Here is an 18702-nt window from a genome sequence, read left to right as displayed (position 1 = left end):
AAGGCAGCCGATGAACTCAGACACATCGCCCTCGAGGACGCTATCACCAAACCCACTTTCTGGCCACCTCCACCTGCCCGCCACCTCCTGGCCACAGCCGCCCAGGTCAAAAGTCTGGCTGATGCAAGAATTCACTTGGCAGACGGGCCAGCTACCCGCCAGCTGAGCTGAGCACGCAAGGTAACAAAGGCTCCTCCCGGGGCACGTAAGCACTGCCCTCTGAGGTCCCCCCTGCCATTTCTGGGGCCTGGCCCAGCTCTCGGGCACCTCTGAATGAATCATTCCCACAAACCCTCGGGCCGCAGCAGCCCCTGGGGTGGAGGAGACCCAAGCAGGGCATCCCAGAACCTTCCCTGGCGCAGCCCCGGAGAGGGCAGATGACTCTGAGAGGACAAGGGGCTTTGCATGTGTTAAGAACAGGTGACGAGTGGGGAGGGCAGGAGCTGCCACCCAAACAAGTTTCCAAGACGATGCCACATGGCAAAACGAAGCCACGCAGGTCACACCCGGGCTGTCCAATCACCAATACCAGCTACTTCTGACCTGCCGCTCTTGCTACAAACTGATCCAGAGTCACGTCAATAATGCATCTGTTAACACAACGCTGTAGACTGACTACACTTCAATAAAAAATAATAATAATAATGCATGTGACAGCCTCACTGATTCCAAGGTGGTACTGCACCCGAGTTCAGACTCAGTCCACCCTCGTTCCCCGGCAGAGAGGCCCAGAGAGGGGCAGCCCCTTGCCTGCCTCCTCAACCCTGTTTCCATGTCCCCAGGCTGCCTTCTTCCAGCACAGGAATTCAGGATTTAAAAAGGCCAAGAAAGGGAAAGTCTGCCTGAATGCATAAAAGCAGGAGAGGCTGGACAAGGCCACCAGAAAGCATGGTCTCCACAGCTCCCCCTAAAAAGGAGCTGCCCAGGCGAGGAGAGGCGAGGCGAGGCTGTTGGCTGGGACCCTGGTACACACAGATCAACGCTGGCTGAAGGTCCCAAAGCAGTAGGTGACAGGTTCAACCTCAGGAAGAACCAATGACCTTGGAGCAAGGGATTGTTCTTCGGCCCTCTGACCTGGGCTCTTCCTGGGCAGCCTCACTGTCACCGAAAGCCAAGAGTGTGAGGGGAGAGGTGGGCATTCCAGGTGCGGGGGTGCCACCTGGGAGAAGGGTTGAGATGTTTGTGTGTCGGGATGTCACAGGTGGGACGTTGTTAACTCAGGACTGCTGGTCTCAGGCCTGGGAGTGACACCTCTTGAAGTAAGCGGTGGCTCACTTAGGCCCCCGATGTGGCCACCAGGGGAGGTCACCTTCAAATGAGCATGGGGGTATGGGGGCGGGGTGAGCACAGGCAAGACCAGGCCCTATTTTGGAGCCAAGGGACAGGCTTTCCCTTAGGGCTGCCATCTGGGAAACCCTCCAAGGGTCTCCCTGGCCTTCAAGGATCCTCAGTTGTCAAGGGACCCCTGCTGGCCTGGAGTGGGAAGGTGTGAGCCATTTCCCCCCTTTCCTTTATCCCACGCACAGGTGCCTAAAGGCACTACCAGACCCAGCGCCAGGTCCTGGGGTGGGCACTGAGAGCCCCTGGCTTCCTCATTGCCACCCCTTGTCCTGCTCAGAGTCTAGCAGTAGGCCCTCAACCAATGTCCATCACTGTTACAGGAGGGACGTGGGGCACCTGTAACTCAGCTAAGCGCTCCACAGACCTGATCTGTTTCCCTAATTGATGGTCCCGGAGATTCCCGGTCACTCTGCATGGTTACTCTGCTAATGAGGAGCTTAATTTCGTGTGTTAGACAATAATTTACAACGAGCACATCAGAGCCGGTGATTTCCAAGATCACAGCCACGTAAGACTAAGTTCAAGATTATCCGAACCCTCATCTGCTGCTGGTGGGATTGTAAAGTGGTGCAGCTGCTTTAGAAAACAGTTTGGTGGTTCCTCAAAAGGTAACACGTAGCGTTACCATGTGACCCCAATTCCACTCCTAGGGCTATGCCCCAGAGAACTGAAAACACACGCCCACACACAGACTTGTACCCAAATTTTCACAGCAGCATTATTCAAAATAGCCCCAGAGTGGCAACGACCCAAATGCCCAACAATTAATAAATGGATAAAGTGCAGTATATCCATACGTGTTTAGCCATAAAAAGTAATGAAATACTAAAATAAACAAGGAATGAAGTACTGCCGTATATTATCACACGGACGAACCGTAGAAACATCCTCAGTGAAAACTACCAATCACAAGAGACCACAGGACACGATTCCATTTGTATGAAATGTCCTGCCTAGGCAAAGCCATAGAGCCAGAAAGTAGATTAGTGGTTGCCAGGAGCTAGCGGGAGGAGGGATTGAGAGGGACCGCTGATGGACCCAGGGTTTCTTTTCGGGTAATGAAAATGTCCTAGAATTAGACAGTGAGGATGGTTGCACAACTCTGTGTATATCCCCCAAAACCACTGAATTGAATACTTTAAAAGGGTGGCATATGAGTTCTATCAATAAAGCTACCATTTTAAAACTTATATGATATTTTTATAAAGGTGATATAAATATATACATTAAGTAAATAATAGCACAACTGGGATTCAGTGGGTTAAAATGGTTCATAAATGATACAATAAACCCGATTTTACAGTCATGAAAACTGAGGCTGAGTAAGGGGGAATGACTTGCCCAGGCCACATCACTACTAAACTAGAGTGAGTCACACTGAAGTATGTCCAAACCCAGAGGCCTTGCCTAACCATCAAGCCACCCAGCTGAACGAAAGGATATGAGATGGGACATAGGTAGAGGTGCCCACAGCCCAGAATGGGAGACAGACCTGCAAAGAGGCTCACAAGTGTGGGAAAGGGCCAGTTACCTCTGTGGGATTCAAAACAGGAAACCCCCAACAATGGAGAGTTCCAGGGAGGGCTTCCAGGAGGAGGTGCAGTATGAGGAGGCTTCTGGAGGATGAGTAGGAGTTTTCCAGCCCTCCTCCCCAACATCTCTACAAGACTCATGAAGTCAGGGGGCCTGAGGGTGAATTTCAGCTCTGCCACGTCCTAGCTGTGGGATCTAGGGCCATGGACACATGATCTTTCTGAGCCTCAGTTTCCCCATCTGCAAAATGGGAGGCAGACAAGGTGATAGGCCTCTCAAATTATTACACTCAATCGGATGGGTCCCACCTTTCCTTCCCAGGGGACGGGCCTTTAAGTGGAAAAGCCAGACCCTGACCTCTGTCCTATATAATAATAACAGACTGTGCCCAACCTTGGTGATCATGTCCCCTTTCCCAGTCCCAGGTTTACGGGGAACCTTCCGTTCAGCTCTCACTGAGAGGGGGAGGTTGCAGGGCGGTGAGATCATCTGGTTAGATTCCTCCCCGCTCCTGGTGGGTGACCCCTAAGTTCACCAGGGCTGCCCCTATAGAATACTCTTGGTGCCCCCTCTCCCCAGGCATTGATTTCCGCCCCCCAGTCCCTCAGCTTTAGATACGCCTTACAACTCCACGGCGACTGCAAGTTAACTTCCACGCGCCCCTCGGCGCGTCCCGGCGCCCGCGCTGGGGGCCCCACGCGCCGGGGAGGGGTCAGGGACTCAGACAGCGGAGACACGCCGCCTCCCCCGCCAACACACACAAACACACTCACACACGCTGAGCGCCTCCCGGACGCAGGGTCCGAAGCCGGAATCGCGGTCATAGGGGCCAGGTCTCCGCCGCACCCGGCAGAAAGCGCTCAGAGCTCCGGGCGGGTGCGGATTCGCGCACCGCCCGCCCGCGCCGCCTCCCTCCCAGCAACCAGCCCCGGAGCCCGAGCAGCCGCGCCGGGCCTGGGAAGAAGCCGCGAGGGCCGAGGGCTTCCCCGCGCCCGAGGCCGACCCGCGGGCGGCCACCTGCCGGCGGCTGCAAGCCAGGCCCCCCGCGCCGCCCCGGGGCCACCTACCGTGCGAGGCGCGCCGAGAAAGCGCCGCGCGCCCAGCGACTCGCGGCTCGCCAGCCTCCCCGGCCGGGGGAGGGGGAGATGCCCGCGCCGGGGGCGGAGCCGCGGCGCCGTGACGTAGAGCGTGGGGGCGGGCCCGGGGCGCGGCCACGCCCACCGCCGCTCCCCTCCCCCTCGGCCCCGCCTCCGGACCGCGCGGTGGGGGCGGGGCGTCCCCGCTTGCTGACAGCCGGCAGTGGAGCCCCGGTCTGCGTTGCCGGCTTACCCCCAGGATAGGCGGCTCACCACTTTTCCTCCCGGGGTAGCTCTGTTTAAGAGCAGTTCCCTTCTGTCTATAAGCAAGGGAGTGGAGTGTTCTTATGCTACTGCTTGTGTAAAACAGAGAGAAAAGAGAGACAGGCTATCATACAATTCATACTCATCAGTGGTTCTCAAGGAGGGTGTAATTTTGTCCTGCGGGCCGCCCTCCGCCGCCGCAGCGAAGAAGCATCCAGCCTAAAATGTCAAGAATGTGAGGTTGTGAAACCCTGATAGACAAGAATAAAATAAAACTCCAGGCTAGTAGATCTCAGCTCAGTTTAACCTCTCTGTGCCTCCCTTTCTCCATCTGTAAAATGGGAAAGATTATATGTCTATATATGCATGTACATTGAGTACCTGAAGGAAGGGGAGGAAGGAATGCGGTCTTACTCTTCACTGTGAACCTTTGTTCTTTGTTCTGCTTGAATTTTTTTTAGCCATGTGTATATATTATCTATGTAAAATAAATTTCTGTAATAGTTCCACCATAACAGCAAATATATATATATATAACTACCTATATATTATATATATATTTACATACTATTTAGCCATTGTTCTAAACACTTTCTATATTTACACATTCAAACCTTTAATAGCCTTGTGAGAGGTCTATTTTCATCCCCATTTTACAGATAAGGAAAAAATGACATGCAGACATTAATTTGTCCATGGTCAGCCATATGTTTATTCATAGCTCATTCATTAATTTCTTCATATGTCCAATAAATAGTGCCTGCCATGTAGAAAGTGCTAAAACTGACAAAATGAAATCCCCTGCCTCCATGGAGCCCCACTGTTACTGGTCTGGAAGCAATAAAATAATGTTATATAGTGTTCATTGTGCACATATTACAGGCTTAGTATGACTAACTACATAGTAACCCTGCTGGGTGTTTTATAATATCCTCTTCTGGGTGGAGAAATGGAGATCAAGGGAAGAGGTCTGAATGGGTGGGGCATGTGTTTAATAATATTCTAGCAACATGCATTTCCTGAGCGAGTCAGCAGGTAACAGGAGGACTAGGGTTGTGCATCTGAGTAGGGGAATCTGGACCCTCCAACGAGCATTGTGGACTTAGGTACAGAGCAATTAACCTGGTCCAAATAAGAAGAGCCAGGGGTGTTTGCACTGAAGCCTGAAGAGTTCATAAAAGAAGGTTCTGGTCACAGGGACCTGCAGGGACAAAGGTCCAGCAGGGAGGACATTTGTCATGGAGCCTTGCATGAAGGGCAGAGTGGACAGGATGTGGGGTGGGGTGAGAGGAGATCAGGGGGGTCCGCAGGGGCTGGATGCTGCAGGGCTTTTTGCGCTCTAAGGAGTCAGGACTTCGTCTTGCAGAGATGGAGAGATAGGGGAGGAGTTCAGTTGGGGAAAGACACGTCAGCTTTGCTTTCTGCAAAGATCCTCTGGCTGTTGTGCAGAAGAGGACAGGCAGGGAGACTGTTTTAGAGGCTGTTGGAAGTACTCCAGGGAAAGCAGGTCGACCCAGGCAGGGCTAGGGGCATGGAGGGTGTGTTTGCGTTCCAAAGATGTCTAGAAGACAAGATTGGCAGGTCTCAGTGGTGGCCCTAAAGAAAGGGACCAGAATGATCTCCTGGTCCCTCTCCTCTCAGCACCCCCAACTCAGCTAACACCTTCACGTCTCAAGCTAATGAAGTCAAAACTGGAAGTTTCTGTTTCGGAGCAAAAAAATGTGACTTATTTTTAAGCTCTGAAATTCTCTTCCAGGTGGTGAGATGCTCACATTTCGAGAGACATGTTGGAACCAGGACCCATGGAAGGAACCATCGGTTGATGACTCTTTGTCCCATTCACTCCTGGGCTTTTTAGATGTTCCTGTTTTTCCCCTGTTTATTTTTACCTTTGTTCGCTATTTTGGCTTGTAATTTTTATTTGTTTTCTGGGGTTTTTTTTTATTACTGCATGTTTTGCTTATTCATGAATTCATTAGCAAAAGTTAAATAAATGTATGGATAAAACAAATTAAATATAAAATAAGTTCTTTGTTATTTTCTTCTGGGTTTTGCCGGTTAGTTTTCCCAAGTGTATATGTTATGATTCAGCAATGCTAATAGGCACCTTCTTCTTCACATAACACCTGTGAGAAGGTAAGGACGTCACCCGCTGTGAGTGGAAAGTAGCCTGGAAGATATAGACTCCGACTGCAAAGAAGTTTAAGAACTCACTTAATTGATGGATTTCTATTGTGATTTCCTTTTATGGGACTCACAAGATGGATACACCGAAAAAGTGATGTCTAAATAAATTTAAAATAGTTCTTTCAGTAAGTATGAAATAAAAATTCCAAGTGATCAGAAAGCAGCTGTGTTACATCTGAATGGATAGTATTTCTCTTTTTCTTTCTTGGATCATAATATTCTGGTGCCCCTTGCCATCAGGGAGGTCTCAGCATTGAAGAAGTATGAAAGTTGGGTTTGTGTGGCTCGAAGGAGTCCACTACAGTAGAATTTTAGAGCGGCATTCACACACCTTAGGAACTGAGAATGGGCATCTATGTAGCTTGACACTGGAATCAGAGAACCGTGGACACTTAGAGATCATTTACAGAATCTTGGAGAATCACGGAATTTTGGAACCACAGAATCCCAGTGTTAGAATCTTGAGGCTGGATGGACATCTGAGCTGTTATTTTCCACAGACAGGAAGACTGAGGCCCTGGGGATGGAAGTGATTTGTCCAACACTTTGCAGCTTCCAACGGAAGAGCACGGTTAACACTCACATCTCCTAATTCCTACCCAGGAATCCTTACTTCTAGTTCAAGACAAGGCAGCCTGTCTTCTAACACAAGATGCTGGTCAAATTGGAGGGTGGAGGGTGGGAAAACGAGGATGGGAGGAAGAGAGAAAACGCACGTCCTGGAGGGGAAGATCTTCTATGTGAAGCTCAGCCAAACCACAGAGTGGGCTGTCAGGAGGCCCCACTTTTCTTTCCAGCCTCCGCTTCTGCCACACTCAGCATTCTCTTCCCATGCCCGACTTCTAGCCACACAACCACCAAGTGACTCCTCCCACTTTAATAAGCTCTGCTTGGACCCACCACAAGCTCTCTCAGCCTCTGTGCCTTTGCCCATGGTGCTCTGGGGCTGCCAAGTACAGTTGTACTTGGGCACAGCTCAAGGGTACCATACTGACATCATATACATCACAGATTTATACAAATAATTTCTGGTGGAAGGCAATCAAATGTCTTGAGGAAGAGGCAACTTTTATCACTTGCACAAAGGTATGGGATAGCAGGGACCCTGGCATTTGCTCTACCTGGAATGTCATCTCCCCTATTCTCTACCAAGCAAGCTCCTGCGTCATCCTTCAAGGCTCCCTTCTAATATTCCCGCCTCCAGGAAGATATCCATGGCAACACCTCCCCCAGGCTTCCTGCCTAGATTAATGGTTAAGAACAATCAATGCCACTTGTTTATATAGAGTCAATCCTGCCTGGTGCAGATTTCCAGAGCACGGCTCGTGCCATTTGCAATAGGAGAGGTGATTCCAGGTGGAACTTGGACCCAGGATTAAATAACACTGAATCAGATACAAGAAAATAACGTTCTTCTCGGTCTTCTTTGATTGAATCAGGGAGAAAAATCTGTTTGGTTCAAGCATGTCTCTCATACCTGTCTCTTACTCTCACTCATCACCTATTCTGTCAAAGAGTGAGCAGATTGCAGCCTTAAAACCTTCAGCAAGCAGTGGTGTCTGCTGAGAATTCAATACTTGGCCTTCTTTAAATTGTACTCATTTAGATGATTGCTCTATCTCTGACATATGATGCTGATTTTCCATATCCTGTAGTGTTCTAAAGTTTTATTTACAAATCAGTGCACTGAAGCACACAAGATTGCCTATTCAAATAAAAATATTAAGTAAATAACTAAACAGATGGTAAGCAGAGAAGGCAAAAAATCAGGAGAGTGGTACATGAAGGAGAAGAATCTGAAAACACAGGTTTGTTTAAGGGTGTAGCTCTGAAGCCAGACTGCCTGGGTTCAAATTGTGCCATGCTAGCTGTGTGACCTTGGGCAAGTCACTTCCCCTCTCTGGGCCTCAATTTCTTCCCTGGTTAAATAGGAATAATTATATCATACTGGCCTCCTAGAGTAGTCCAAAAGATACACTAAGAGAATGTGAAGGACTTAGTGGTGCTTGCTGTTTTTATTATTGTAATTGTCAAGACAGAGGAAGTCACAGGCCAGCAACGACAAGGGACCTTGAGGCATATGTCTGTTCACAGACGCAGGAGACATTTTGGCTTTAGGAACTTTTATTTGCATGGGGAAGATGGGGAAGATGAGCCCGCAGAAGGGTGGGGCAAGGGAGAAGAGAGGAGTGGGGACTCACTTGGGGGGCTCCGTGGCCAGCACGGGGAAGGAGCCTTCACGGTGCCACTGTCTGTCACGCAGGCGGCGCACAGCCTGCATCTGTGGCTGGAAGGCCCCCCACTCGTTCCAGTGCCGGAACTCGCCAGGCTCCAGGAGATACTGGTACCCGCGATAGCCAGGATACTGATAGCCGACCCAGCTGGAAGGAAAGCAAGAAGGACAGCGTGGAGGCAGCCAGCCTCACTGCCTAGCACCGAGACCCCCACCTGGACCGGCTGGTTCTCCAGCCACCCCTGCAGTCGGCTCTCCATCCCTCACCTGTGAGGGCCTGAGCCTGGATCACCTGGGCTCCTCTGTGCTGGTTTGGCTTCCTACTGGCTTTGGCCAGTGATCTCACCTCTCTAACAGACCTCAGTTTTCTCCTCTAGAAAGTGGGGATGCTCATGGTAGCTGATTTATTAGGGTGTTAGTACACATCCCACCAAAAGTGGTGACCTGGAGCTCAGAGAACAGGAGCAAAGGGAGTGAAGATGGGGCCTAGGGGCTGGTTAGCAATGAGAAAGATAAGAAGGGGGAGCCTTGTTTTCAAAAATGGTTTCCTTTGCTTGTCAGTGGATTTGTGCGCGCTAGTTGGGAACGCATATTCTGTGATAGCAGACAGACCCAGTTCAAATCCTAGCATTGCCATTTACCAGCTGGGAGAATCGAGGCAGATGACTGCTCAGAACCCCAGCTTGCTATCTGAACTGGAGATGATAACACACCTGTCTCACAGGTGCGTTGTAAAGACTTGAGAACTAGTCATTGAAAGTAGTTAGCACAGTGCTTGGTACACAGTAAGCACCTAATGTAAGTTATTAACAATGATTTATTTCTAATTCTGTCATTGCCTCTGCTGGGAGGATCTTTCTAGGCATCTCCCAGCCCCCTGCCCAGCTTTCAAAGTCTGGTTTAAGTTCCAGCCTCCTCAGATAAGCCTCAGACCTGCTCTCCATTCCAGCACACACGCCCCGGTCCCAGAAACCTTCCTCCCTCCTCTGACCTCCTGTGTGGACCATCTCTTACCTAGAACCATCAGACACCGTCTCACAGGTACACTCACACCTCCCTGCTAGACTGAGAACCCACTGAGGGTGGGGACTGAGCCTTATTCATCTGTGCCTCCCTCAGTGTGCCTGGCACAATGTCTGACTCACAGGCAATGGTTAATACATTTCAGATAGCTTGAAGGAAGGGGTACTTTTCAGGGAAAGAGGAAAAAAAAAAGAAAAAGACCAGGGCCCTGACGATGTTACAGGATCTCAGAAAGAGTCTGTGGTGGACAGGTAGTCACCTTACATTTGCTTAGAGGAGACCAGGGTGTCTGGCATGGCTGTTTGGGGACAGAGGATGGATAAAGTGACCTCCTTTGGGCATCCAGTCCTCCCTGGGTTCTCAAAGACATGGGGTCGTGGGGCTGTGTTCTGAAAGCTTCAAATCCTGAGGGTTCGGAGCAGACAGAGTCCTTTGAACTCAAGGCATCTGGTGTGCCCACTATATAGATGGCAACACTGAGACACAGAGAGGGGCACGTGGCCTACCCAGGGTCCACAGCACTTCGGTGACAAGGTCATATCCTTTCAGGACACAGTATCAATTCTCAGATACATTCTGCTCATTCCCCCAGAGGTTCCGATTTCCCTAAATTTCTCCTTCCCTAGACACCTACAGACTCACCTACTAACATCCTCCCTGCCCTCCCTTGCTTAATTATTCCTGCAGTCCAAATAGGGGTTTAGAGGCCCCTATTCTTCCCCATCTTCCAGCTTTTAAGAACCAACTGCTAGGATCGTTGCCACTGACAAGTAGCAACACTGACAAGCAATAATGTGCGACTCCACTCCCCAGAGGAACGAAGCTCTCTTGGTGGAACCCTGACACCAGCACTGGCAGAACGGAGAAGGAGCCGGGAACTTTCCTGCCCGTCTGATGTCATATTCAATAAGGGGGACAGTCTCTGAGTCTGTGCCTGACGCAGGGGCTGAGGGCCTGGCCAGAGAGATGCTTACGTTCCACTGGAGACCTTCACGCTGCCCACACGGTCACAGAAGCCGTAGACCCAGAGACTGGGCACGTCGTCATCCTGGATTTCCAAGGTGTTGCCCTTGAAGTTGGCACCTTCAAACAGGGAGAGCTTGTGCTCCTGGGCATCCTAGGGAAGGAGAGGCTGGGTCAGGGGCGTGAAGAATGCAGGGGGGGAGAGAGAGAGCTGTCTGCTCAGGCCAGGGTGGGACTCGCTGGGATTGCTGCTGTCCAGGCTGGAAGGACCCTCCTCATCCCTGGAAAGGGGGCGTCAGCCTCTACTTCATGGAGTTAAGCCATACAGAGCACCTAGCAGGATGCCCGGCATGTACCAAGTACTCCAAAAAAAAAGTATCTGCTATTTTTATTATTATGATCAGGGATGCAGAGGCTCAGAGAGGTCAAGGTTCTTGATCAATGGCACACAGCCAGTGCCAGTGAGGGGCAGAATCTTCCAGAGAAGCATTTAATTCCTCCCAACCCATCATGCACCCCACTCCCCTCCACTCCCTCGGCTGCAGCCACACCGGCCCCGTTTTAGTTTTCTGGTCACACCCAGTCCACCCTCATTTCAGGAACTCCGCATGTACTGTTCCCTGGAAGGCTGCTCACATGGCTGAGTTGGTTCCCAGCCTTTGGGAGCTGTCTCCCCTGATCACCCCTGACCACTCCCATGTCCCCTTCCCCAGCATCAGAGTCCCAGTTTCCTGACACACTGCCTGGCACCTGTGCCACACGTACCATGGTTGTTCGCCATTGTAGATTGATTTCTGCAATTAGGTTTTCCTTCATTCTCTTGCTCATCTGACTCCCTTGCTCTAGTAGATGTCAGACCTCACACCTGCCCCGTCCTCGCCCATGAATCCACAGGGCCCGGTCCAGGAGCCACTTACCATCCTGACGGGTCGGAAGGACATGAGCCGGTCACTGCGGTAGCTGCTCGACCACGTGTCCCATCGCGGGTACTCGCCCTTCTCCAGGACGAACATCTCCCCCCGGAAATTGGACTGCTCAAAGGCGACCCAGCTGGATGTGAGAGAGATGGGGAGGGTGGGGAAGGCCAGAGGATCAAAGGCAGAAAAGAGAGAAATCATTAGCAGAAGTCCCCTCCCCACCACGTGCCTTCTGATCTCCCCCTTGTAAGGCAGCCCCAAGGCCAGTGGGTTGGATCCCAGGCTATACCACTTACTGACTGTGTGACCACAGGCAAGTTGCTTCACCTCTCTGAGCCTCGGTTTCCTCATCTATTATGCCTAGTTCCTTGGAGTTGGTGCAGGATGAAATGAGACCATGTGTGTAATGATATGAACAAAATGTTGCCCCAGATGCAGGATTCACATGTGATTTAAGTACTCTGAGGATTTTAGGGGAAATAGTACATAAAAAGACTTTTTTTTAAACCTGATTACAGCTAGGAGAAAGTCTTCACTGGATGCTAATGTGCCTTTAACACTTACTAACCTCTCATTGTAGCAAAGGAAGAACAGGCTACCAGCCCGGAGCCTTGAGCAGGCAATGCTGTAAGAGCCCTGCTCTTGTTACTGTATGCATTTTTATGAATATCTTTTACTTATAGCAAAATATTAGCTTTCTGCTTGTAAAAGTGATGTAAAGCTTCTTCTGATATACAGTTATTTGTGTCCAAAAAAGATCATTTTAAATTAAACATCTGAAATAAGTAACAGTCCTGGAGGTATGGGGGTAGGGAGAAATGGATACGGTGCTTGAAGCATGTTTGGAAAAGACTGGCCTGGCATACAGGAGGCAGTAGCTGACATGGGGGCAGCGGGAGGAAAGTGATGGTAACACTTACCTCTCAGAAACCTATGAGAATTAAATGTGATTGTGCACATGAAGGTCTTCAGTCCTCGAAAAGGACTAATTATAAGCTTGAAAGCTTTCTCTGTGCAGCCTGATTGAGAATGAGAAGCGAGCTTGTGTTAGAGGGACCAGGGATTCTCAGGGAAATTAGGTGGTCCCCATTTCATGGGGGACCAGGCTACCATCATGGACTGAAACAGAATGTGTTCCAGGAGCCTCAGGTCTTGTCTGAGGAATGAAGAATCCACATTGAAATGACAGAATTGAAGATGCAGACTTATTCTTCCAGAAGACAGTTGAATCTGCCTCAGCCCTGCCTAGTCTCAAGTATATGAGAAAAGGATGAATGGATGGATGGATGGGTAGATGAGTGGATGGATAGGTGGATGGGTAGGTGGGGAGATGGACAGATGGGTACATGGATAAGTGTAACGATGGATGGATGAATGCATGATGGAGAATGGATGGAAGGAGGGGTAAGCAGAGGGATGAATAAATGGATGGAGAATGAATGGCCAGATGGATGGATGAATGGGTTGATCTATACATGGGTGAATGGGAAGGGAGACTTGGAAGACGGCACCACGTAGGAGTTAAGAGCATAGACTTTGGAAATAGACCTGAGTTCTAATCTCAGTTTATCATTTATTTTCTGTGTGACTTTGGGCAAGTCACTTAAGCTTGTCAAGCCTCAGTAAAGGAGAAGAAATGATTGCATCTACCTCATCAGGAGATTATGAGGGTCTAAAGGAGAAAGCACAAAGAGTAATATATTTTATGATTAAAGAGGGAGGGAAGCAGCCGGAGGGCTCTGCCTATGGAAAGACAGACACTGATGTGTTCTTGCCACCCTGCCACCCTCCTCCAAAACGGTCTGACTCAGGAGTCACATTGCCCACTGAGGACCTGTTATCTGAATGAGGAATTGTCAGTCTTTATTTTTGTGCCTTTTCTCATCTCCTATGGCTCATTTGAGTCTTAGCAGCAAGGAGAGAGGTAGGGAAGGAATCTTAAGTTTCAGATATGGGAACTCAGGCTCAGAGGGGTTAAGTCGCTGGTCTAAAGTCACATGATGGTGTCAGGTGTCAGTTGAAGCCTCCCCTTCCCCTCGCTGCTTGTGTGAGGGCACACACCTCTCCTCCCTTCCCCCTGCCCACCTCATCCCCTCCATCTTTTTTTCAACCCTGGCAAAGACCCAGGGCCCTGGACCACAGGCTCTTCTCTCTCCCCATTGGGCGCAGCCCCGGAGCACACACCAAAGACCAGCTGCATCTTTGTTTGAGGAGCAGTACTCTGGGTTTGAGTCACTGACACCAAAAAAAGCCTGAAAACCCAAACTGGCCACATCCGGTAGCTTCTGTTCCCAGCTGGGCTTTAAATCTGAGGGTGGGGCTGCGCTTCCGAGCCTACCTTGGCCCAGGGTGACTTAGCTAAAACCACAGGGCAACGAGGAAAGTAAATAATCATCACTGCCACCTGCCATGTCTGGGCACCCACAAAGTGCCAGGTCCATGTTGCATTATCTCCTTCAGACCTTAGCATAATCCAGCAGAGGGTAGTAGGGACTACTACTCTGCCCATTTCAGAGATGAGGAAACTGAGGCTCAGGCGCTGAATAAGGCAAACGAGAGAGTTGGGATTCAAAGCCAGACCTGTCTGACCTCAAAGCCCATCTCTGCTCTTTGTACTGCCCAGAGCCCCGGGATGCTGGGCATACAGGCTGATCACATCTGTTGGGGGCTTTTGTACTGGAAGGACAAGGGGCAAAAGAGCCCTGGGGGTCTTGTCCTGGGGCTGGCCCTGTGCCTTGAGCTTAGTCCACAGGGGCTGAAGACGGTGCAGTCACAATGTCCAAGGGACAATTATTCTTGCTTTGTATGGTGGTAAGGCCCAGAGAAGCCCAGAGAAGCCCAGAGGGTCAGGGGCAGGCTGTGGAGCGAGCATGGTAATAAAAGTGCTGTGGATGAAACTGATCAAGCTGAGTTGAAACCAGGCTCTGCCACTTACCACTAGGTGACTCTGGCCAAGGGACTTAACCCCTCTGAGCCTCAGTTTCCCCATCTGTCAAATGGGAATAAGAATCGCCCCTCCCTCACACAGCACTTTAGGATCACCTAGATACAGCCCTCAGTCAGTGCCTGGCACCTCGTGTGTACTCAACAGATGCTCACTATTACCCTTTAAGCTGCCTGATGCCCGGGAGAGGGGACAGCTAATGGACACCTGGCTCTTCGGCGTCCTCCTGCCACTGGTGAAGGGCAGGATTCCTCCTACAGCAGAAATGGCATTTCCCTGGGGCTTAGAATCATGACTTACTGTCAGTGCGTCCTTATGCTAATCAAAGCACCTATCTGAGCCTCAGTTTCCTCACCTGTAAAATGAGAAGGAGAATAATACCTCCCTTTCCTCCCTCTTAGGTTTGAAATAAGTACCAGAAATAATATACAGTTGGCCTCAGTATCCGCGGGTTCTGAATTTGTGGATACCAAGTTCCGACTGTACTGCACCATCTTACGTAAGGGACTTGAGCATTCGCAGATTTCGCTATCCGGTAGGAGTCCCGGTACCAGTCCACCACGGATACCAAGGGACGACTGTGTGTGTCTCCGCCAGCACGGTGGCAGGCTCGGAGTGAAGCAGTGGCCAGTAAGTGGCAACTACTGTTGTTTTGTTATTATTATTTACTACGGCCGTAGGACTGCCCCTCGGCCGCCCAACACTCACGGTCCCGAGACGACAATGAGGCTGCGCACTCGGTCGAAGCCACGGTCTCCCAGGTTCAAGCACTCCCCGGAGAATTCCACCCGCCGGCCCTGGAAGTTCTCCTGCTCAAAGACCACCAGCTGCAGGAGAGAAGCACCCCCATGCCCAGGGGGCAGAATGAGGGGGGAGTAACTCCAACGTGGAGAGGCTCCAGATCAAATATGCATTAAGTACCCAAATAAATAAAAGCAGGCCATGCCCAGATCACATGAGAGCTTGCCACGAGCCAAGGTCTGTGAAACAATCCTGTCCTGCCTTCCATCCACTTCTGAACTTCTTATCTGCACCATCATTAGGAACTGATGGGTCTTCCTTCCAGGCCTTTATCTGTGCTGTTCTTCCTGCCTGGAATGCCCCTTTCCACCACACAACCCCATGCCGGAGCTCATGTTCCCTGTCCTCTTCTAGGCTAAGACCACCTCCTCCAGGAAGCCCTCCCTGATAACCCCTCCCTGGGTGGGCTTGGTTCAGTACTCCCTCCCCCACTGTGCTCACCCCATCAGCAGCACAAGTAACACACCACACAGTCACTGCTGCTTTGCTTCTGGGTCTCTCTCTGTGTACCTCTCTCCGCTTCCACTCAACCCCGCCAAAGACCGATGGGTGGATCCATTCCTGTATCTCCAAGCCCCAGGCCCTGCCCCAGAGCTGATGCTCAGCAAACACTTGCCAGTCTACCCACCAAACCATAGAGCCAATCCCTTCCACTTCACTAACCATCAAAGTTTTGATTTTTCTTCACTCGTTTTCCCAAGTTGGGAAAACTCTGCCATTCATTTTAACCAAGGCAAGTGTGTTCCCTCTCTTACTCAGTTTCCCCAGCTGTAAAAGGCAGAGGCCCACATACTTTGACACAGTACTTCCACGAGAAACTCCTGCAGGTGTGCCCCAGGAGACACGGATAAAAAAAGCCCTGGCCAGGCCACTCATGACAGCAAAGCTAGCACCCATCCAAACTGATTGTCAGGAGCGCCAGTCACACTCTAAAATATCACACAGCAACCAATATGAATGACCCACAGCAAGGCACAATCATATGAGTGACTATTAGAAATCTCATAAAAGAAAAACAAAAAACCCAGAACGATTACCTACAGTATATTTCAGGATGTTAAAAACAAATAAAACACAAATATATATATATATATTATGTCTGGTATATATATATATATATATTTTTTTTTAAGTAACCAATGCAAAGAAGTACATAAAAAAGCAAGCAAGCAACCAGATGATGGGTGGGGTCAGGATGGCCGTTCCTGGAGTAGAGGACAAGGGATGTGGACTCACGCGGGACACTCTGGAGTTAGAGAATGTTTAATATGGGTGGTGGATTGCAGGCTTGTGCTGCGGTATTAAAAATTAAATTGAAATCAGCCATTCAATAAGCGACTACATAAACAAAAGCCAGCCACGCGTGGACCGCAGGCGAGTGTGTCATGAACCAAGGGTGGTGAAGTGAGCCAGTTCTGTGCACCTAAGGTTGAAACCCAGCCCAGCCCAGTCCCAGGGGACTGGACGCCTTGCTCTCCAGGAGTCCTGACCGACGGCTTGGAACACTTTTCAGGAGAGTCTGAGGCCGCGTTTCTGCCCTCCTGGGACAGCAGGCGTTTCCTGCTGCTAAGCCAGCCCACTTTCTTTCTTTCTGTTTTTTGCTTTCGACAAACTCTAATAAGCAGGTGCAAGCCGGTAGAGGGGGAAAGAGGAGGAGTTGGGGGTAGGCAGGGGGTGAGGGGGAGGGGAGAGAAGGAGGGGGAGGGCAAGGGAGTGGAAAGGAATCAGGGGGGAGGGGGAGGAGAGGGGAGGAAGACCAACCACCCACCCCCAGCCTCACCTTGTAGATCCCAGGAGGCACTTCTCCCTTAGCAGCCGGCACGGGCTGGGCTGGGGGCGGGGCGGGGCCGGACCCTGGGGCTGATCCTGGGGGCGGGGCCCCCTTCCCCTTCCCATCAGGCCCAGGGTTCACCGCCCCGGTGGTCGAGGCCTTGGCCGCAGGCTGAGACATGGTTCCCACCTGCAAAGGTCTGTAAAGAAGCCCTCGGCCTGGGTTCATTCCGCAATGGTACCCCCAAGCTGCGTCCCGACTCGCATCCCCCATCACCCTGCGCTTTCAGGCTTCTTTGAATTCATATCCTCTTTCTCCTTCTAAAACATCAGCCTTGAAGTTTTCTATCCCGATCTCTCTCCAGTCAAGGATTTCCTGTCTGGGGATCACTCATCCCTGGTATGCCTTCCTCCAGGCTTCTGACCCTGCCGGAGCTCCACCAGCCAGTCCTCCCTTCTAACCCACTCTTCCCCTGCTGTGTCGTTCCACTGCCCTTTGGAGTCACTTTCCATGCCTCTTGGCTTGGGCAACTTCAGATTTGCCTCAGCAGATTAGTAACAAGAAGTCCCATTTGGGACTGCTTACAGGATGCAGGCTCTGTTACATTTGTTAATGAATCTGTCTGTGCCTCACTGGAACTCCATGCCTTAGGTGCTATCTTATCCCCTCTGAACAATCTGAGGCTCAGAGAGGGGAGGTGACCTGCCCAAGCCCACACAGCTCCTACGTGGACTTAGCACTTACTAGTACCAGCTACTAAGTGGTACAACTCCAATTGTGACTCAAGCAGACAAACCCAGCAATTGGGTTTGCTCTGCCATCCTTATTCCCATTTATTCATCCTTCCATCCCCAGTGCCTGGCTCAGCACCTGGTACGTAGGAGATGCTCAGTTAACATCCGTTCAGAGATTGACCGGATGCCTGGTCCTCTCTCCTTTCCCAGACAAACAGCTGCCTCTGGCCCTGTCTGGGAACGGGTGTGCGGGTGCAGATCCGGGCCTGGGACTGGGGGGTAAAGGAGGACCCAGGAGGGCGTGTTTGGTGCATGTTAGGTTCTGAAATGAAGGCTGTGGCTGTGTAGGCGTTGGGTGGAGAGGGTTTTGGTCAATTCCAGTGGTTCCTTGTTACTTTGGGGTTGTGGATGTCTTTGAATGTTTGAAGAACGCCTCGTCCTTGTCCCTTGGGAAAAAATGTCCCCTTTAATTTTGGAGACAATTTCCAGGGACTCCAGGGCAGATTTGACAGGGCAGATCAAGACCTTTTGGCAGAGGATTTCTGAACACTTTCTATAAGAAAGAGCTAGTTGGGGTAAGCAGATCCCTCCTGGTGCCTCCCCTGAGAAAGACTGTTGTTCCTCTGGGGGGGCTCTGTCCCCTGTGGGCAGGCAGGACATCTGGGCCACATGTGTGGCTTCCAGGCTTTTGCTTAACCCCCACTCCTGCCCCCAAGTCAGTCTGTGAGTCAACATTCCCTGGGCTGGTAGTTGGGTTCCTTCCTGGAGCTGTGTTCATTCCTTCAATTCTCCCTCCCCCCCGCCCCCATCTTTCTCCTCCCCCTCCCTCCCCTGCCCTGCCCTCCCTCTTCTCCTCCCTCTCTCTGCCTTTCTGCTTATTTCTGTCTTCGCTTCTCTCTGTACCTACTCTTCTGT

General features: G+C 50.8%; 2 protein-coding genes across 3 annotated transcripts in view; both read right to left on the bottom strand.

Moving 5' to 3' along the window:
- Positions 1-4027, bottom strand: part of TPST2 (tyrosylprotein sulfotransferase 2) — a 47523-nt gene extending 43496 nt beyond the window's left edge. The window contains exon 1 of one of the 2 annotated variants that reach the window (XM_072953203.1): positions 3942-4027. The gene's annotated coding sequence lies outside the window, so the exon portion shown is untranslated. Of the gene's footprint in view, positions 1-3647; positions 3654-3941 lie in introns of those variants that run through there. The other variant, XM_072953204.1, reaches the window with a different exon arrangement.
- Positions 4028-8511: 4484 nt separating this feature from the next.
- CRYBB1 (crystallin beta B1) lies at positions 8512-17462 on the bottom strand. Its single transcript, XM_006213553.3, has 5 exons — positions 17063-17462; positions 15190-15308; positions 11538-11670; positions 10632-10774; positions 8512-8782 (listed from the first exon to the last, which is right to left on the bottom strand). The coding sequence occupies exons 1-5, from the start codon at positions 17324-17326 to the stop codon at positions 8599-8601; spliced, it is 843 nt and encodes a 280-aa protein (XP_006213615.3). The 5' UTR covers positions 17327-17462; the 3' UTR covers positions 8512-8598.
- Positions 17463-18702: the final 1240 nt, after the last annotated feature.

The sequence above is a fragment of the Vicugna pacos genome, chromosome 32 (genome assembly GCF_048564905.1).
Source record: "Vicugna pacos chromosome 32, VicPac4, whole genome shotgun sequence".
NCBI lineage: Eukaryota > Metazoa > Chordata > Mammalia > Artiodactyla > Camelidae > Vicugna > Vicugna pacos.
The sequence above is the reverse complement of the archived record's forward strand: the minus strand, read 5'-3'. Positions and strand labels throughout refer to the sequence as shown.

Coding starts and splice junctions, on each gene's coding strand:
- CRYBB1 (XM_006213553.3), bottom strand. CDS start 17,326: ATGGGGGATGCGAGTCGGGACGCAGCTTGGGGGTACCATTGCGGAATG. Junction 11,671..15,189: donor CTCATTGTCGTCTCGGGACC/GTGAGTGTTGGG, acceptor TCTCACATCCAG/CTGGGTCGCCTTTGAGCAGT. Junction 10,775..11,537: donor CCTTCCGACCCGTCAGGATG/GTAAGTGGCTCC, acceptor CTCCTTCCCTAG/GATGCCCAGGAGCACAAGCT.